Source organism: Aethalodelphis obliquidens, unplaced genomic scaffold (genome assembly GCF_003676395.1).
Source record: "Aethalodelphis obliquidens isolate GAN/ISIS:26980383/991018 unplaced genomic scaffold, ASM367639v1 scaffold12, whole genome shotgun sequence".
NCBI lineage: Eukaryota > Metazoa > Chordata > Mammalia > Artiodactyla > Delphinidae > Aethalodelphis > Aethalodelphis obliquidens.
Genome location: NW_020837956.1, coordinates 23314148 through 23335519, shown reverse-complemented (window position 1 = coordinate 23335519; position 21372 = coordinate 23314148). Strand labels below are relative to the sequence as shown.

The window sequence follows — 21372 nt, the reverse complement described above, 5'->3', positions numbered from 1 at the left end:
TTTGCTCCCACTCTTTCCTCTACTCCTGTTTCCTCTACTTGGAACACTTTCTTGTACTTGCCACTTCACCCTTCAGTGCTCGAATCTGTCTGGCACAGTCCTATCCATGTCAAGCCAAGCTCTATGTATCTTCCCTCTTTACAGCCACTGGCAGTCATTCATAGAAGCCATAAAATTTAAAGCTCTGAAGGCCTTAGAGATGATTTGAGTCATGTCTTCCTCTTTTTCTAAAGTTGAGGTCCTGTCCTGATTGGGCAGTATTTTGCCTAAGGTTATGTAATTAGTGGCAGAACCGGGATGAGGATTGAGGGTTCAGTTCAGATGAGCAAACATGTATGAGAGTACCACCTGTGTGCCCAGAGCCAGTAAGATATGCTGTGGACCGTCTCATTTCAGAGTCTTTCACTCTTAAGTTGTGTATCATAGTAGCACCATGAGGTACTCTTCTAGTATTGTTTTGTGTTCATTTTATTTTTCCTATTAAAATATAATCTCATAGGACACAGTCCAAGTTTTATTCATCTTTACATTCCAGAGGGAAAAGTGAGACTAAGGGTCAGAAGACTTCCATTCTAGTCCTGGCCCTGCCACTTGGTAGCAAGTTATGTAAATTTAAATTCTCACATCCTCACTTAACCTGTCTCTAAAATGGGATTAATAATGTTGGTTCTACCTATGCCATGGGGTTATTGTGAATAAAAATAAGAGAATAAGTGTGAAAGTACTTTGAAAACTATGAAATACAAGTACAGTGTTTTTATATGTAATAATGTTCTTTGTATTACTTGATTTTTTTTTCAGAAGCTATAAAAATAACACCTTGAAACACAATTCAGTCTATGAAGCTATGGTTCCCTTCTTTTCTCCATGTTTGCTATTCATTTTGTCTACAGCATGGATCCTCCGGTCACCTTCAGATATTTTAGAGTTACATCCTAGAGTATTCTACTTAATGGTTGGAACAGCCTTTGCCAATATCACAGTAAGATTTTTTCTTTTAAAAATCGTAATACATATAAGAAATATTTGACAGAATTCAATAGTTTGAGAAACCTTATATAGTATTAGAATAAGCAGATTTTAATTTAAAGACTTTATATCAGAAATTTGAAAGAATAATTAATAACCTCAAAGACAGAACATGCTGAAAGTTATTTTATTTTTTTGTTTGAAACCAGTAGGATTTGGGGACTGCTGTAGTATTTTGGAACCATGACATAATTTAAATTTTTTGTTTTGGTTGCCTGCTGAAGAATTCATGGAATAATTCCCTTCAGACTCTAAATAGTATTTATAGTGTGGTTGAAATGGCAGCAGATCTAACGCTTAATTTAGGGAGCTTGGAAGGGGTTTTTGAGGGAGGAAACAGACACACACACACACACACACACACACACACACACACACGTTTTTTAATCAACTGATTTTTAAATTAATAACATAGAATAAAAAACTTTGTAATAAATACTACATACGTTAAAAAATCCCTTTCTCTGCTCTGGCCCAGCAAGAGGGCAGACAGGGAGGAAAAATCAGGAGGACTTGAGAAAAGACCCTGTTAGTCCTGACAGCCAGGAAGCCTGTGCTCTAGCTCAGGCCAGGTCCTTAATAAGTTTTTATTTTTTAACTTAGCCGCTGAGTTTATGTTTCCATGTTTGTAACTTGTGTTTACTGTCCCAAGTCATACTGATTTCATAGGGTTTAAAGATCTGAAAACATTAATGCATTATATAAAATGTATCTTTGAAGGAATAAAACTATATTTGAGTAAGGTGTTGAAAGTAAAGAGAGCCAAAGAGGTTTTGAGGTGTTGCATGATAACATGTCTGGATTGGAGGTAGCATCTCCTCATCACCATGAAGAAATTTAGCTGTGTGGTGCTGTGGGAGGGTGTTCTGAGAAAATTGTTGTCGTATATCATAGAATCTTAAAATTGGGAGAAATTTCTTTTATCCAAACTGTTACCCGGTAGAAGAATGCCTTCTGTAGCATCCTTACTAAATTATCTTCCAGTCTCTTCTGACACACAGTCTGAGAGTCCACGGGTTTGGAGGTTGGGGTAGAGGTCCAGTTGGGCTCCTGAGCAGTTGAGAATTACTGAACTTGATAATAATGTAATGTACAGGTACTTGAATGCTTTTTAAATGTTGGAGTGACTCGTGCTTTGCTAATTAAATTTTCATTCTCTTTTTTTTTTTAATACCTTCAAGTGTCAGCTGATTGTTTGTCAAATGAGCAGTACCCGGTGCCCAACTTTGAATTGGTTTCTGGTTCCTCTCTTCTTGGTTGTCATAGTGGTAAATGTAGGAGTGGCCTCTTACATTGAGAGCATTCTCCTGTTTACATTAACAACTGCTTTCACTCTGGCCCACATCCATTATGGAGTACGAGTGGTGAGTAATCTAGAGCAAAATTGGTTCCATTTGATTCTAAATAGTGAGGTGAGAGAGAATTTCAGAAGAAACTTGCTTAATATAGTAGCTGGAAGAATTTTGGGATATTCTCTAAATTTTGGATAATATCCAGGTGCGTGATGCCATATATCATTTCTGTAATTAATATGTCGTAGTAACTACAAATAATTTCAAAGCTAGATAATTATTCTGAGGAATTAGTTCTTGTTTATAAGTGAGAAGAAATGTAAACCATTTTCTTGGTAAAGAATTATAAACTCTTTTGTGCTTTTAATTATATACAGGACAAAATCATCTTATTTGTTGTTTATCTGTTCCTATGCTTGCTTCTCTAGCTTCAGGGGCATTTTTATAAGGGGAAATATAGAAGAGAGTAGATTTAAGAAGTATTCTGCAAACCTTAATATTCTCTTCTAAAATAAGAAACGGGTTTCAGGACAAATGGACTAAGATAGGTATAATAAAATGAAAATCAGAACCATGCAGTTTAGTTTCCTTTTCCTCACACTGTGACATTCTTTTCTAATTATTTTACATATCTTAGCATGGTCTCATAACTATGATTTTGAATTGCTGTACAATATTTCATTGAGGAGATTACTTAATAATTATCAGTTTACTTAACCATGACTCAGTTATTTTAATCATTTAGGTTGTTTCCAGATTTTCACTATTATAAATAAAGTTGAAGTGAACTATCTGGAATAATATTTTTTTCCTTCATTTGCTTTTTTCCTGAGGATAATTTCATAGCAATCGGGTCATGTGATAGGATATTCATATTTCTGTGGCTTTAAAAATACTTCTATTTGGTATGTTTGTTTTGAAAGGAACCCTGCTGTGAATCAGTTTGAGAAACAAAATGTCTTTACTTCTGTATTGTCAGACATATTTTTAAAACGGGGGCACCTGTCATGCTTGATAACAACTTCTTATACCTTGCATATGTTTCTTCCCTTAGTGTTTCTCCCCAAAGTAGCCCACATTTGTTGGAACAAAATAGGTGAAAGAAACCATGATAAGTCTATGAATTGTGACATGAAGACATAATCATTTATGTTTTTGTTTGTGCAAATTTAACGTTATATGCTTTATATCAACACTCTGAGGCCTTTATTCTGATATTTCATCAGTCATATGCATGAAGTAGAGCACAGCAACCAGTGTCTTTCATAATTGTTTTAACTTTTTATAACCCTCAGAAGCATATCTTTAGAAAACCATATACACACTCCCAACCAAACCAAAACACATTTAAATTACAAAAGCAGTACATTTTCATCGTTAAAAATCTGGAAAATAAATATAAGCTCAAGCGAACTGAAAAAAATTCCAGGAGCATCTTTTTTTGGTCTGTCTTTCTGCTCTCTTAACACTTCTACAACTTCTGACCAGAAGATAAAACTTGTTAGACCACACAAAAACATTCACTTGAACTATTGAAATGTAAATATTAAGAAGAAAAATGGAAATAAGAAGGATTAAATAAACCATATTTGCTAACTGGCACATTACCTTGCTTTTTCCTACCCACGAGGGATACCCTAACTAATATGGCTTAAACTGTCAAAAATTTGCAGATCTAGTTTTATACTGTTTCATCAGATTAGGAATGATTACCTACAAGTGTTACAAGAAGGTGAACATTGCCTCTAACCATATATGTAAATATTTGATCTGATAGATACTATAAGTCAACTAACCCTATAATTTTTCAGTAGATTTGAATGTAAGGCTGTGTGGTCTGGAGGGTTCTGGAAAGACTAGATTTTGGAGTTGGGCAGACCCAAGTTTAAGTCCTAACTCTCCCAGGGTAGTTCTGGTACTCATTCAGCCAGCTAGCTCTGCAGCTATAGTCCTAGCTGCAGAAAAACCTAGTCCAGAAAAACCTAGTCCAGAAAAACCTCTTCATTTCTGATGATTTTTGCCATGCCAGTAAACTGTTGTCTCCAGAGGGTGAATTCTGTATGCTTTTTTAAAAAAATTACGTATGTATTTGTCATTGCCTCATGTTCTGGTTTTCTGTAGGTAAAGCAGCTGAGCAACCATTTTCAGATTTACCCCTTCTCATTGAGGAAACCAAACTCGGATTGACTAGGAATGGAAGAAAAGAATATTGGCCTGTAATCTACAGAAAGAAGTACTGTAAATAAGATGCTTGTAAATATTTCATCCATCACCATTGAACTAAATTGATCTGCTTACCAGACATGGGAACTCAGTGTGTGTGGTACTTGGACAGCAGGAGTGATACGTATGATCTGAACTTGTGGAATTTTGGACCTACTAACTCCCAGCTTCTTTTATTTTGTTTTTTATAAAGCCATGTGATGTTTTGGTTAAACATAATATACATTAGACCAGCAAAATGTTCCTAGTAATTTTAGCTTCAGGAGTCCATAATGTTTTGGTTTATACAGAGTTAAAGATGCCTTGGTTTTTATTTTTAAAACCCCCAAATTTGTTTAGGAACACTGATGACATTCAGAAGACCCAATATGTTTTCATATTTGGTACCTAGTAGTAGGTCTTTAGCTATGGAAGCTATCAATAGCCCAAATCCAACATAGGGAAAAGATAAGAGCAAGTCACCTTCAGCAAGACATGCCAAATGATTACAAAACAATATACAGTTGCCAAATACTGGTTTCTCTTTCCCATGGAAATGCCTTTTGTCCTCATGTGCTGAGAGAGCTAAAAAAGAAAAAAATATATATATATATATGTGTGTATATATATATATTTAGATTCGCTAGTATTCTGATTCTCTTTGTTATGGAACGGATCTTGATAAATGGTTTAATTTTCTTTTAAAGAAAAATATTCTCTTGGGACTTAGTAGAGAATGGATTGTAATTGCAGCTCACTCATTGGCATGGCTCATTGTTTAAATGTGGCATTTTTCCCCCTCAGCTGCAAGTTGCTGAGACTTGGTGCCTATGAACTATGATCATATGAATGCATGTGACAGTCCCAGTCTTACAGTAGTTACTTGTGAAGAACACAGATATACTTCCTTATAAGAAAAATTTTCTTAGGAGTTAGGAATCTCATGAACCTCACTACGAAATTACTACTGTGAACCTCACTATGAAATTAGTTTTCTGATTTAATTTGTCCTTCCTCTCTCCCTCTGTCTTTTCCTGTGGAAGAGAGTGCTGTGTTTTTTTATTTCATACAGGATAAGGAAATAGAAATTCTCTCTTCCCCAACTTGCTCACTTCCCCACTTGAAGAAAATTTTTGATATATATGCCTTACTGAGTATGTGCTCCCTTTATGTGACTTGGAGTAATTTTTTAGGTTTACTGACAAACATAAAAATCTCTTTGACTTTAATATGGTTGTTTTATGATCACACCTTTCCATGAATGTGGATATTCTATTTCTCTTTTTATTTTGTCTCCATTTAATTTGGTGGTGATGAAGTTTACTGGCTGATTTTCTTTTATTTTCCACTGAATGGAGTTTGTGCTTGAATGAAGAGTGTATCTTAAACCCTTTTTTTTGGATGGATTGCACTTGGATAAAATAGGCACCACTGTGTTGATATGTAATTAAATCCATAATCGTTATTTATCTGTGAATGTGACCATCGTCAAATTTAATTATAGTGTATTCCTCTGTTGGATTTTAGTCTGCTTTGTAAAAATAACTATGTAATTGATATTTCAGATTTTAAATGTGTAAAGTCTAATCATTGTCATTCAGGTCATTAGAAATGAGGCATCAAGGAGCTAACACGTGGTTCTGTACTCATTTTAAAAAATTGTAAAGGTTGAGGTATATTTGGTGACTTTCTCTGAGACAAAAATGAACACTGAAAATAGGTGAGAAATTGATGAAGGGAAATATGGGTAGTGATTTCATGTTTGCTAATAAAGTGCCGTCATGGAGGTCAGAGAATGAACTAATTAAGTAAAAGTAACTATTTTTTGTATACCTTGTTCTGTGTCATCTGTAAAATTGAACTGGATAAAGTGTTAATTTGGGCCTGGAACAAAGCTTTGTTTTAAGGTTCTGAGCTAATCATTTTATTGTTTTGTTGACCTTGTATACAAAAATGAGGTTAATCTTATTATAAAAGAACTGATAAATATTTATAAAATGACAGATGCGGACCACAGGCTTTCTTTACCACGTACAGTATAGTAAAAACAACAACAACAACAACAGAAACCCTTTACTTCTGGCATAGGGTCATGTCCTGTAATTTCGGGGCTGTTTTACCTCAAAGTGTGTTTCTGCTCTTTTTCTGTTGCATCAGGTTTATTTGAAAATTGTTTTGTGCCTATACGTTATAACATATTTCCCAATGGTGGTTAAGAATTATGCTATAGTCAGTTTTATTGGCATCGTTTGATGAAAGATGGCTGTCAAGAAGATGAAAGATGAAAAGTGAGTAATTAACTGTTACAGAATACTGTGGACTTGTGAATCTTCAGTGTACTGTTGACCCTTTTTCTTGGTTTGGTCTGCTGTCTTGAAGTGCGTCATGAAAGCCCCCATTTGTTATGTAGTGATACAGCAGCTGAAGCAGGACTTCATTACAAAGAGCTCTTGTGAATTTACATCATTGCCAATTATCATAACATTTCCGAAGTATAAAATATCTTTTAGGCTTATGCATGATATTTTGGAGTGCGTTCACACCCCAGCCTTTCTCCCAGCGTACGCTGAGCTGCCTTTTGGGGAGCAGTGGCATGATTGGTCATACATGCATGTTTTCTGTACATTTCAGAATAGAGTGCCTTAGCCAGGCCAGAGGTTTGCTTTGTGTTTCTTCTGACCAAAATTACCTAGACCTGTAAGAAGTTTCTTTTCAGGTTATGGTATGAAAAATGTCCTTTATGCTTGTCAGAAAGTAATTCCCCTATATTTGAGGGGGGCATGGATTAGAAAAATCTTAAAAAATACCTGAGTATGTTAATGCTGCCTTTTATGATCCTTCAATAGCATTCATGATCCTAGTGTAACGTACAGTTTAAAATTGCCACAATTTAACCAACATTCCTCCCTTAATGTGTAATAGACATAGTTTATGGGTTCTAGTCTTAAGGGTTATAGAGTGAATAACTTCCACATAAAGAACTAAATAGTCTCCCCTGGCATTTTAATAATATCATGGTTAAATTACTTTTAATTGTAATTTTTAAAAGAAGGTTCAATGCTGATTATGGCCTAGAATGTTATAGTACTATTACCAGCATTTCATTTTTTTAAATATAGAGCTGTTGGGAAGAGGAGTGTATGTCTAGGGTTGCCCAAATTCTAAATAGTTACCAAAAGAATAGTGGTCATGACCTAGAGCCTGGGCATTGGGGGAACATGCAAAGGAGAAAGCAGGCATAGTATCCACTGTAAGGGGAAGAAGAGATCACTTTAGTGCCCACCGATCCTACTGCAGTGCACAGTTTAAAAGTGTCACAACTTAGTCATTCCTCTACTAACTTCAAGTTCAAATGTGAATTTGAAAGACTCCTAAGTGTTCAGTTTGCAAAGAATTATTTTATTTTGTAGTCAGTCCAAAAACATTTGGAATGTACCTTGCTTTCCAAAGCAGACTTTGATTCTCTAAGTTATGGAGGATAAGAAGATAATCTGAAGGTGTTTGAATCAAAGGCTACTTTCCCCCTTTATATTTTAACAAGAAGCCTATTTGTAACTCGTCCTGCTCATTCTTCACCTGGGTTTTTAACTAGCCACTGTCTAGGACAGAGACGCCCACTTGCTCTGTCGCCCCTAGATCTCGCCACTTTCACATCTCCTCGATTGCCTTATCTCTCTTGACTAGTCAAGGACTGGGAACATGCCAGAGGGAACAAAGTAAACCTGACGGACTAGAACATTTGATGTCGGGTCCCCAAATAAGCCAAAAACAGATACAGAAATCTTTGATTGTGTTGATTCTTACGTTCAGAGTGGCCTTTATCTTGACCTCAGTTCTGGACTTGCCTGAGCACTCTATAGGAAATTTGTGAAGTCAGACTAGAATTTTCTTTGTCCTATGAGGTGTCCTTGTAAGGCAGCATGCCCATTCTTGAACACCCTGTGGGTGAATAACCTTAAGTGAGCTGCCAGTAGTTGAACCTTCCAGGAAGAATTTTAACTAGTATGCTGCATTTGAAGCACTTTGACATGTACATTTTAAGTGACAATTTTAACAGTAAAATGGTGTTAAATTAATCACTGTGAAACTTGAAAGCGAGATGCCCTGTACATTTTAGGAAGCTTAAGTAAATTTCTGATTTTCCTTTATTAATTATGTAACCTATGTGATTTGTATATTTTACTTTTCATGTTTGACAGTGGTGCAAATGACTGACTTATTGGCAGGCAGTTACTTTAGGGTATATGGTAAATCGTGGTTGTCTAACTTTTCCAGAGAAAGTGGCAATGTGTTTACTTCTTCCTTTGTGTGAAGCCATGGGAATTGGATTTACTGGCTAATTTATTTCCAGGGTTTCTACAGTGCAAAATAAACGTAACCTTTTAAACATGCTAGTAATGCTTTCCTTTTTAATAAAAATGCAAGAGTTAGTAATCTAGCTGATTGATTGTTTTTAAGCAGAGACCTGCTCTTCTTACAGACAGATCTTAAATGAGCTAATATTTTGGGTAGCAAAAGAAGTTTTGCCGTTTGTAGCCTTTTTCACAGGTGGCCTGAGTGAGGGGGTTGTGTTGCATTTGGTCAGAAAGGCCCGGTCCCCACAATTGGCAAATGGCACATGGAGTGATTCTAGAATAATTTAACAAAGCCTTGTCTTGAGGAGAGTCCATTTGGACACAACAGAAGTATTGTCTCCCACAGGCCATTAACATTGTCTTGTTCTCCATAGAATCATTCTTAGAAAGCTAGGTTCAATCAGAGGAGTGTTATTTTGAAAGCATGTGAATTGGATCATGGCCATGGTGTACCTAATGCTACATTGTAATTAGAGACCGTAGTGAAGATGCAAGGAGTGGCTAAATGCTGTGGATGCCTTGTGGCTCTTAGGCTAAGGGCTTCTCTTGAGAAGTTTCTATGGGTAATAATTAGAATAGGAATTGATTCTGACTTTTTATTGAAACAGACAATTTACCATGAATTCTAGATTCTGATATTCTTGAGAAGCACTTTTTAATCTCTGAAGAGTAAGTTCTTGGCCAGAAGCATGTTGAGTTTAGTACTTGATGTTACTAATCAGGTTATAGGAGGATCCTGTTTTATTTTACGAGATCTGTGAATGCTGCATTATGAATCTGTTTGAATTACTGGTATCATTCAGGATCAGACTTAGTTTAATAAGTACTAATTAAGACTGCCCACAATATGAATATTTTTTGTAGGTTATTTTGTTTATATAACTTATCCCATTAGAGCAGCCATTCAGGAGACAAAGACCCAGCTACGTGTAATCATTTCCTCTTTCTGGAATGTGCCAAGAAAGCAGAATTCAGTATTAAACTCCAAATTTCAGTTTTGTTTTTTAAAGTAGCATTTCCTGTGGGTAAAGGGGAAGGCAGCGGGCAACTGCTGAGGTGTAAACTCCCTGCTGCCTGCCTTCTCCCTTTCCCTTCCCATCTAACAGAATAGATTAAGTTTGTAGCCAGTTGTAGGAAATGAAATCGATACTTTTCTGAGTAAGGTTTCATGCCCTGTGACTAAGAATAGGCGGCAGGAATCCTGGCAGAATCAATTATTGATTTGTTTAGCTTGGTCCTGTTGCAGGTTGCTTTCTGTAGTATTCTGATTCCATCCCTTCTCAGGTACCTAGAAACAATACCACTTAAGTAACTGGAATGTGTTTGCTACAAGTGGAATATGTTAGAGAAGATGAAAGGAGCGCAAAGTCTTATTTTCCCTTTCAAGTAGTTTAATTGAACATGTTAGTAACTGGTCTGTCTAGCACTTGCTGTGTTCATAGCAAATAATGTAGCATTTATTTTATCTGGTTATGTGTGGTGTGTGTATATATGCGTATTTAATATGTACACATATTCTCTGTGCACATATATGTATGATATATTCGTATATACATGCGGTCTACTCTTGATTATCAGCAAGATGGTAAGCCTTCACTGGACTGTTTCTTCATGTTGACTAAACCTGCATGTAGCCCATAACTCTGTGAAGCCTCTTCCTTATCCGGAGCCATAGTCTTTCCTACTTTCCATTCATCTAAGTCCCCAAGAAAGGCCCTTGACATAACGTCACTTTCCCCTTCCCTTTCACCAGGGACTGTGTGAGCCAGAAAGCTTTTGAGAAAGATGGTCGCTTCCACCAGCGTTGAGGCTTCTGGGTCTGAATGATGATGGGCCCATTCCTGGCCAGAGGGCAGCCCCTGGAGCAGTTGTGCTCTTGGACTTGATGGGGGGGAAAATCTAGCTCTTATGGGAAATGGGGCTTCACAGTTTGCTTAAATTCCTTAGCTGGAATGTTGTGAAGTCTTAGATAATTCGATGTGCAAATAGAGTACAACGGTGCATTTCACCATTAGTATTGTGTCATCGGTGATCCTGTTGCTAGCCCAGATAATCAAGACCTTGACTGTTTCTTGCCACTGGATTCTGGAAGCCTTGCCCTTTCAACTGGATTTGTGTTTTATTTCTGCTGCTGTGAAACACAAAAGTAATGCAGTAGGTTTTAACTTAAAATTGTTTAATTCTGTTACTGATATTTATTGTAATAAAAGTAAAGAGAAAATGATTTTTAAATCCTTTAATTGTTTTCAGATTGTCGTCTTTGTTTTTCCTTGGCAGGTGTAAAAGGGGAGGGGAGCTATGGGGAGAAAAATAATGTCCAGTCCCTTGTCTCAGAGAATCATTGGTTAATTTAGAGCAAAACATTAAAAGGTTTTGTTTTGTTTGATCAGCTCCTGGGTGTTCTATAGTCCTGTGACTTGTTTCAGAGAGCAGAGTACTAGGAACGTGGCAGTAACAGCTTTTCATAATATACTGCTCTTGACTCTCCCCGAACTGGGTACTGCGCAATAGTTATTGTTCTCACAATAACTGGATCACACTTATATTAGCTTGTAAGGTGGTGGTTTCATACTCAAAAACATCTTCCCATAGAAAGATTGTTAATGTATGCTGTTAATTTCCCAGGCTAATTCCACAAGAACTTAATAACCCACACTTAACACACCTAAACTTTAGTATGTGAACAAACCATAAGCTCTTATAAAAACTCATATTTTCTAACATGGCTTCTGAGGAGAATATTTCCTATTTTTTAACATCAGAATTGATCTCCCAGTTCTGGCAGTGGGCATTTAAAATTTTCTTCTGTAACAGGTTTAAAGAAGGTGAGGGAGGAAATGTCCCATATTTTAACCCAGGCTAATTCCCTGGCTTAATGTGCTCTTAATCCCCTGCTCTCTGAACTTCTTGGTCGCACTAGCAGTTATCCCTTCCCTTCTAAATGCAAACCTCAAACACCTAGCACCGGCCTGACACTCAGCAGGGGCAACTAGCTTGGGTTTAGCTACTGATAAACTTTTAAAAATTACTGATGTAATTTTGGCCCCATGGGGCTATAGCCTAGACCTGTTATCTCTCAAGGATAATTCTTTTAAGTGGGATTGCCTACTCAGTGCATATGCTTATTTAAACTGTTGCTACTGGCACACTGTCTTCCTAAAGGGTGTCTTTCCAGCAGTGAATGAGAGAGTCTTTTTTTCCACACCTATGAAAAAGGTTTGTTATTTATATAATTGAGGCTGTCTGTGACAGCAGCAAAGACCTCCCAGCTGGCTGGGAAATGTCTGGAGAGAGCCAGGAAAGGAGGCTGGCCTGGGGTATTATGGTTGGGAGGTAGGGCCGGGATGAGGGTACCCAGCACACACAGTAAGAACCTCCCACCAAAGGAGAGAGCACCCAGGGTTTTTTGTTTTTGTTTTTTTTTAAGTCAGCTGCCCAGATGTGGAGCAAAGGGGAGAAAAGGCATGAGGCTTAAAAGCTCAAACAGCAAAAAAGGGAGTCAGATTCCTTATCACAAAAAATGTCTGGCTTTAGGCCAAGCAGCTTATGATCGCTCTGAGTCTTTATGGTACCTTTGCTCTCTCTCCCATCTCTCGTGTGACCGCCGATTCCCACTGACTTTCTCGTGGCATCCTACTCCCAGCCGTAGACGGGCACACAGGCTTGTGCTTGTGTCTCTTCTCACAGGTGGTGGAGACATGAACCGGGACCTAGAGGAGTTAGGGGTCAGAACTATATCTTGCCTCTGATTCCTCAGCCCCTAGGGAAGGTTAAAGCTGGAGGTCACAACTAAAGGAGAGAGATTGAGGCCCGAAGAAAACTCGTTCCCCTCCCCCGCCCTCCAGACCCCTCACCCCAGCTAGATATGGGACAAGGATCCAGGCAGGTGTTGGACTCTTGACTGCTCCAAGATTTTGGCACTCCTAAATCTCCCTACCACTTGTACACTTGGAAAAATTAATTTAAAAAAGAAAACTCCGATCCCACCTCCAGCCCCGCCCTCCCCCCACCGTGCCCCGCCCCCAGTCAGACCGCCCACAAACCACCACAGCCCCCCCAGGACTCTCCGCGCTGCTGGTGACCGGGGGCCGTGGCCGTGGCTGCTTTTGCTCTGGGCGCCCGGATCTGGGGCCGCCGCCGCTGCCGGAACGGAGACGCAGGGAATCCACTCTACAGCAATGCCCTATACCAGCCCCGGAGGGCCCCAAGGAAGAGTGAGGCATGGCCTGTGGAGGGGAAGGTGCCTTACATCCCCAGCAAGAATCAGAAGGGCCAAAGCTTCTATTCGATCTCTTTCCCCCGGCCCCCCACCCGCAAGCGGCATCTGGCTCCCAAATCTTGCCCCAGCCCCAGGCCCAGTCACCCCATCTCTGCAGTTGGAGACCCTCCTGGACCAGGCTCCTCTGGGCAGCCAAGGCCAAGAGGCTCCCTTGAAGTGGGGAGAGGAATCAGAACCCCCAGAGACCCAGAGAGGACCCGCCCCAGCGGCTACGTAAAGATGTGACTTATTCCAAGAGCATCACGGAGTCCAGCAGTTCATCTTGAGACCCACCCGCTCTCATTTCTATGCGGCTGGACCTCTCCCTTGCCCCCAGAACACTCAGTAAAAGCTCATGAAGAAAGCAAAAAAGAAAAAAGAAAACTCCATTTGCCTCTGGGTAGGTCTTACTCACCACGCGATTATCTTCTTTGGCCTCACAATTGCCTGTGATTTGAGTAGGCAGGCAGTACAGCTGAGAAAACGGTCAAGAAGTTGTGGCATACCTAAGGTTGCAGGGCCGGTCTAGGATTAGGACCTGCATTTTCTTACTACTCCAGTGCCCTTTCCCGAGTTAACCTCAGGCCAGTGGGATAAGATTCTGCCAAATGTTATCCAGCTTGTTTTCGAAAGGATGTTAATTCTCAGTAAGAGCACTATGAATTTTTCGTTGGCAATGCGACACACACACACAAAATGGTGCCTCTTAAGGGACTCCTCAAAAGTTTAATCGTGCTTCTGTGCACTTAACTTTCACTCCCCCCAACCCCTGCCTTCCGTACCATTTTCCTCTGCTCTCCTTTTCCTAAGTTTGTGATTGCGAGTGGTGATGGTGGGATTGTCCTAGGTTTCAGCCCTACTGAAAACCGCTACAGAAGACAATTCCTTGATGGATATATTCTAGAGAACATAGGGGCCGAATGCATAAAGTATCAATGGGAGCTCAAAAATGAATGGACGACGAGTAGATGGATACAGTATACTTTAGTTCAAACTTTCCGAGCGATCGTACTATTCTACCCGCTCCATGAGGAAAGGACAACGCTTGTATCCTCAGCGCTAGCACAGTGATTGGCATAGAGTAGGCACTCGATTATATTTGATGAATATGATTTTGAGGAATATTTATTTGATGAATGAAGAATCAATCATCAGGGTCAGTAAGTGACGAATCACAACTTGGTGCAGCTCTTAAATCTTCCAGCCTCCGTTAATACCCCCGGGCCTTCGTGGGGATTACTCGAATTGCAGGAGAAAGGAATAAAGCCCCAAGCTGGGATATAGCTTTCGGAACACCAGTGGGCAGAGCCTGAGGGGATGCGCGCGCAACCACGCCAGCTGCGGATTAGGTGACTTTTCCCCTGGCAACGGCTTGTTGTTAGCAACGGCTTGTTGTTAGCAGCAAGGCGGTAGTCCGGCGGTAGTCCGGCGGTGGTCCAGGCAGAGCTAGCTGCCTGGGGGCGGGAGGCACCTGCCATGAATCCGCCGGGATCCCTGAGGGTCCTGGAGGAGAAGGAGAATTTAGCCACTCCGATTGTAGGGCCCTCGATACATTCTGATAACCCTCAGGAGCGGATCCAGGCCCGGCGCCTCCGCATCGCGGCGCGCCTGGAAGCTCGGAGGCGGTGAGCTGGGTTTGGGCGGGTCCCGCCAAGGAGCGCCCAGGGTGCGGTGACGCGGTGCGGGGATGAGGGGGTGGCTTCTCCGGGCCGGAGCCCCTGCGGTGAGGGGGCGGCGTGCCCTACGTGTGAGCCGGCCTTGTTTCTTGATAAGATAGAAAACATTTCTACCAGAAGGTTCAAACAAGGCATGGGATATTAAAACATTGAACACACTAGTAAAGTCAAAGACGGAAATCATAATCCCTCCAGCATGTTCATGGAGAGCCTGCTGCGCCAGGCACTGTGGGCCATACCCTGAAGAGGCGGGCTCCATGACCTGCCCGCCGAGGTCTTTCTTTCCTCCTTCCTCCCAGCCTGCCTTCCTTCCACAAGTAGTTATGGAGTGGACCTCGGCTATCACTTCTTCTGGTCTCAGTGGCTTATCTGGGTGTGTGACACCCTTTTCCTGCAGGCTCTGAGGCTGATAACCACACCGTTCTCAGGCCGGGGTTGCCGCACCTGTCCATGCACAGACGGAGTGGCCTTGTCTTAAGGGGGTACAAAGGTGAACCTGCGTGACCCCCTGAACACCCTCTCAGTGTGACAGCACTTATACCTTGTCCTGCTGGTCACAGTCAGCTGCCCTGCCAAGATGGTGCCTCTCTTCTTGTCTGCTGGCCTTTGGACACAAGGGCCCTAAAGTGATGTGGCTGGGTTCCAATAAAACTTTACTAAAGAACACTGAAATCTGAATTTCATATAATGTTCATGTGTCACAAAATATCCCTCATATTTAGATCTTTTTTCTAAATTAATAAATTTCATACTTTAGAGAAGTTTTAGGTTCACAGAAAAATTGAGTGGAAAGTACAGAGATTTCCCATATACCCCCTAGCCCTACACATGTATAACCTCCTCCACTATCAACCTTCCCCACCAGAGTGGTACATTTGCTACAACTGATGGATCTTGATAGATATATAATGACATGTTTCCACCATTACCGTATTGTACAGAATAGTTTCAGTGCCCTAAAAATCCTCTGCGCTCTGCCTATTCATCTTGATCTTAAAAAAAAAATTTGAAAATGTAAAAATCATTCTTCACTTGTGAGCCATACAAAAACAGGTGGGTCAGATTTGACCCATAGGCCAATGTTTGCCAACCCTGATGTATAGATCAATGTGATGTTCTGTGGGATATTCAGATGGTCCTGATCTATTCAGACTATATTTTGACAGATCAGGAGAGTTAACATGGCTCTGTGAGTGAGAGGCCTATGTGAGTATACATTATCCGTTCCACGTAAATGTGAACTTCCTGATCCTTTTTCCTGATTGAGGTAGAAAATAATGCATTTGGCCCAATCAGTGGCTACATTCCATGTCCCTAAGGCCACAGTAACCTGCTGTAGCAAAGACACCCGACCTGCATATCAGCTGCGATCAGGACTGCTGCTTGGTTGAGCTTGCAGTAATTGACATTATCTTGGATCCATCCAGTTTTTGCAGGGACCAGACCAGTGAATTAAATGGAGATTTGATAGGCACCACCACTCCCAAATCCTTGAGATCCCTAAGGGTGACACTAATCCCCACCATCTCCCCCAGTTGACAATACTGCTTTTTCATGCACTCGGGTGAAGTTTCGGAGTGTCCATTTGACCTTCCACATGGTGATAGCTCTTACCCACAGGCCAAGGACCTAGTGTGAGAATTTCTCAAATTTCTAAGTATGTTAAGATCACTCTGGTTGCTCTTTGGGGAATGGTTTGGAGGAGCCAGAAGTGAAAGTAAGGAGTCCAGTTAGGAAGCAGTTGTATTTGTCCAGGTGAGAGATGCAGTTGGTCTGAACTAGTTAGTGGCAGTGGTTTGGAGATAAAGCAGATACACTCCAGACATATTTTGGAATTGAAATTGACTGGATTTACTGATTGATTGGACATGCTGATGAAACGCAGGGGAAAAGCTAGAATGGCTTGAACAGCTGGGTAGATAGATGGCAGTACCTTTTATTGAGACGGTAAAGACAGTGATGGGGGCGGTAAGGCAGGAGTTGAAAATCAAAGGTTTGGTTTTGTCCATATTAAGGGAAGTCAAATTTTGTAAGACATTAAAATTGAGATGTCCACTAGGCAGTTGGGTATGGGTCTTAACTCAGGAGAGATCTGGATTAGAGGGACCAGTGCAAAGAGTCAGCAGCATTATGATTGTATTTTAAACAATAGGAATGAATTAAATTACACTGGGAAAGAGGATTAAAAAGGGATGAGAAAAGTGTTCATGGCTAAGTCTTAAGAAAGCCCAGCATTTAGAAGTTGATGGAAGAGGAAACGCTGACAAGGAGAATAAGATAGAATGGCCAGTTGAGGCTGGTAGAAAAACAATTAAGTGAGGTGTAGTAGCGTACCTAATGAATTTGACGCCTGGAGCAGGTAATTTCTAAAACACAGATAATAACAATAGCCTGAAAAGAAAAGCAGACAATGAACATTTTCTTTTATTGAACTTTGTTATATTACCATGCCGGTAATTTTTAAAAAATAAAAATAAAATTTACAATACAAAATGAGAAAGAAGTAATGGATGAATACTTTTATATACGTTTTTAAAAATTATTTTTGGCTGCATTGGGTCTTCGTTGCTGCGCGCAGCCTTCTCATTGTGGTGACTTCTCTTGCTGCAGAGCTCGGGCTCTAGGCGCGGGGCCTTCAGTAGTTGTGGCTCACGGGCTCTAGAGTGCAGGCTCAGTAGTTGTGGCGCATGGGCTTAGTTGCTCCATGGCATGTGGGATCTTCCCGGACCAGGGCTCAAACCCGTGTCCCCTGCATTGGCAGGTGGATTCTTAACCACTGCGCCACCAGGGAAGTCCCAATGAATACTTTTAAATTACATGTAGGGAATTCCCTGGTGGTCTACTGGTTAGGACTCTGCGCTTTCACTGCCGAGGGCCTGGGTTCGATCCCTGGTTGGGGAACTAAGATCCCACAGTGTGGCCAAAAGAAAAATTACATGTGTTTTGGGGAAAAAAAGGAAGAAAAAAGCATATGAAGAAATGTTCCCAAAGGAATGAATTCGCAAGACTTAGAGAATGAGTTGTGTATAGAATGACAGAATAGAAGTAACTCAGGTTCAGTTTCTTCATGTTTCTAATAACTGGGCTAGTGTTGTTTATGTCAAATCCCTAATCTGCTGGGCTATATAGTACCTGGGGGGTTGTGGACATGCCCTGCGCTGAAGTGAGCTGGGACAGTTCTGAACCATTTCAAATGTGCTCTCAAAACACAATTTTTTAAGTCCTATGCGTAGCTGAGTCTGTGTGTCAGAGACCAACTGTATAATTGCAAGTTCTACAAATTAACTTCCTCCTTCAAGGATAAGAAATAGAAAGGTGCTATATTGACGCTTACATATATATTATTAAAAAACAATAGTAGGGATTTCCCTGGTGGCACAGTGGTTAAGAATCCGCGTGTCAATGCAGGGGACACAGGTTCGATCCCTGGTCCAGGAAGATCCCACATGCGGCAGAGCAACTAAGCCACAACTACTGGGCCTGTGCTCTAGAGCCCACGTGCTGCAACTACTGAGCCCACATGCCACAACTACTGAAGGCCGCACTCCTAAAGCCTGTGTCCTGCAACAAGAGAAGCCACTGCTCGCCGCAACTAGAGAAAGCCCAAGTGCAGCCACTAAGACCCAAAGCAGCCAAAAATAAATTAAAAAAATTAAAAAACCCACAAAAATTAAAAAAAAAAAGATTTAAAAATCAACAGTACTGCAGCAATTTTTTGGAACTTAGATTAACAAAAGATTTTTCAGAAAGAAGTGTTTTATGAATTGTTTTGTTGCTGGCACAGGGTGATAATAAAAAACAGACTGACTTTAGTCAGTTGTGTTGTTTTAAAATTAGCCTTGGGCTCCCTGATTTCCTATGGTGCCCATTGCCCTAACTGCCTAGATCTCGGTGGGTCATTGAGTTGTAGTTTTAGAGGGGAAGCTGTTAACAGAATTAAATGTCATATGAAGATAAAGAATAAGATTAATGGCTAAAGCACCCAAAACTCTCAATCTCTAGTTTTTCAATTGACATTTCAAATTCCTGAGAGATGTCACTTCTGAGTCAAGATGGTGGATAGAACACATGCATTTACCTAGGATCTCTATCAAAAATGAGATTTAAAGGGATTAAGTAAAAACGATATAAACCCACAAAGTCAAGCAAAACAGGGGGACTCAATAGCAACAACATTTTGGAAGCTGGGACGTATACAGACAGATGGTAAATGGCTTAGCAGATTGAAGAGTATGGAAATATAAACTAGGAGTGAGGAAAGCTGAGAGCCCCCTTCATTTCCTCTGCAATAAATCTCCAAAAGGCAGCATCAGGTTTACCCGGATAGGGGTGAAGAAGGAACTAAAATAAGGAGAATTGATTGGAAAATTAATAGATGTCAAGAACATTTCTCCCACTTTGCACAGTTGACCGGAGGTTTGGAGAAAGTAAAATGGAGGATGCATGGTTTGGGGGATGCTGGGCAGAGAGGAGGCAAGGACATGGTACTAAAAGCAAGGGGATTCCACGGGCACATGCACACTGGAGCTGAGTGCCTCCCCCTCCCCGCTCCTCAAATGCTGGCAGGACCTGCCCCCTGCAGGCAGGAGACTGGAGAAATCCCTCTGCAGAATCTGACCAGCCCAGAAGGAGGGACTTGAAGACACTGAAATCAGGTTTGCCCGGGAAATGGTTCAGATAGATTGTCCTGCAGTGAAGTTCACAACTGTTATACCACACCCTTGCACTCAGCACTTTCATAAGCTTTTTCGCCTTAGCATGGAAAGGTAGCCAAGGATTTCGAGACGTCTGAAGAAAGTGTTTAACGTGAAAGGTAGACACCAAAATGAATAAACAGAAAAAAGCAACTTAGAGGAAATTGAGACCATGTAGGAAGAAAACAACAAAACACAATGAAAACACTGTCTTTAAGTACACTTGAAACTTAGATAATGTTATATACCAATTTTACTTCAATTAAAATGGAAAGACAGGGACTTCTGTGGCAGTCCAGTGGTTAAGACTCCATGCTTCCAATGCAGGGTTCGATCCCTGGTTGGGGAACTAAGATCTCGCATGCTGTGCAGCACGGCCAAAAAATAAAAAAGAAAAGAGAGAAAAAAGGAAAAAATGACTGTCATTAATCCTCAGAAGAAGATATACAGATTGCCAACAAACACATGAAAGAATGCTCAACATCGCTAATCATTAGAGAAATGCAAATCAAAACTACAATGAGATATCATCTCACACCAGTCAGAATGGCCGTCATCAAAAAATCTACAAACAATAAATGCTGGAGAAATAAATGGTGTGGAGAATGGGGAACCTTCTTGCACCGTTGGTGAGAATGTAAATTGATACAACCACTATGGAGAACAGTATGGAGGTTCCTTAAAAAACTACAAATAGAACTACCATATGACCCAGCAATCCCACTACTGGGCATACACCCTGAAAAAACCATAATTCAAAAAGAGTCATGTACCATGTTCATTGCAGCTCAATTTACAATAACCAGGACATGGAAGCAATCTAAGTGTCCATCGACAGATGAATGGATAAAGAAGATGTGGCACATAGATACAATGGCATATTGAGTTATAAAAAGAAATAAAATTGAGTTATTTGTAGTGAGGTAGATGGACCTAGAGTCTGTCATACAGAGTGAAGTAAGTCAGAAAGGGAAAAACAAGTACTGTATGCTAACACATATATATGGAATCTAAAAAAAAAAAAAAAGGTTCTGAAGAACCTAGAGGCAGGACAGGAATAAAGACGCTGGTGTAGATAATGGACTTGAGGATATGGGGAGGGGGAAGGGTAAGCTGGGACAAAGTGAGAGAGTGGCATTGACATATATACACTACCAAATGTGAAATAGATAGCTAGCTAGTGGGAAGCAGCTGCATAGCACAGGGAGATCAGCTTGGTGCTTTGTGACCACTTAGAGGGGTGGGACAGGGAGGGTGGGAGGGAGACGCAAGAGGAAGGGGATATGGAGATATATGTATATGTATAGCTGATTCACTTTGTTATACAGCAGAAACTAACACAACAATGTAAAGCAATTATACTCCAATAAAGATGTTAAAAAAAGAATCTTCCTGTTAATGCAGTAGACACGGGTTCGATCCCTGGTCCAGGAAGATCCCACATGCCGTGGAGCAACTAAGCCTGTGTGCCACAACTACTGAGCCTGTGCTCTAGAGCCCATGCACCACGACTACTGAAGCCCGCGCACCTAGAGCCTGTGCTCCGCAACAAGAGAAGCCACCGCAATGAGAAGCCCACACACCACAATGAAGACCCAATGCAGGCAAAAATAAATAAAAGTTTTTAAAAAAAGGATCCTCAGAGAAAAAAGAAAAGATAATTGCAAACATGAAACAAGAATAGGATGCTACTAAAATAATCTAGAGATCAAAACAGAGCTCTTGGAAATTAAAAATAAGGTCGAAATGGGAAACAGTAGAAGGGTTGGGAAGTAAAGGTAATGGAATTGCCTGGGAGATAGAACGAAAAGGAAAAAAGATAGAAACTAGTAGAGAAAAAGATTTTTTAAAAATTAGAGGACTAGG

At 40.5% G+C, this 21372-nt stretch overlaps 2 protein-coding genes across 5 annotated transcripts in view; both read left to right on the top strand.

Moving 5' to 3' along the window:
- SELENOI (selenoprotein I) overlaps positions 1 to 11116 on the top strand; it is a 44518-nt gene extending 33402 nt beyond the window's left edge. For 2 of the 4 annotated variants that reach the window (XR_003434134.1, XM_027113635.1), the window contains exons 8-9: positions 894 to 982; positions 2211 to 2325. Coding sequence is in view for 3 of the 4 variants with exons in the window: in XM_027113635.1 (XP_026969436.1) it covers positions 894 to 939 (46 nt within the window). In the remaining variant the exon portion in view is untranslated. Of the gene's footprint in view, positions 1 to 801; positions 983 to 2210; positions 2394 to 4442 lie in introns of those variants that run through there. The other 2 variants (XM_027113634.1, XM_027113636.1) reach the window with 2 other exon arrangements.
- A 3475-nt stretch (positions 11117 to 14591) lies between these two features.
- DRC1 (dynein regulatory complex subunit 1) overlaps positions 14592 to 21372 on the top strand; it is a 45880-nt gene continuing 39099 nt past the window's right edge. The window contains exon 1 of the mRNA XM_027113633.1: positions 14592 to 14761. Within this exon, the coding sequence (XP_026969434.1) occupies positions 14613 to 14761 (149 nt within the window). The 5' untranslated portion in view covers positions 14592 to 14612. The remainder of the gene's footprint in view (positions 14762 to 21372) is intronic.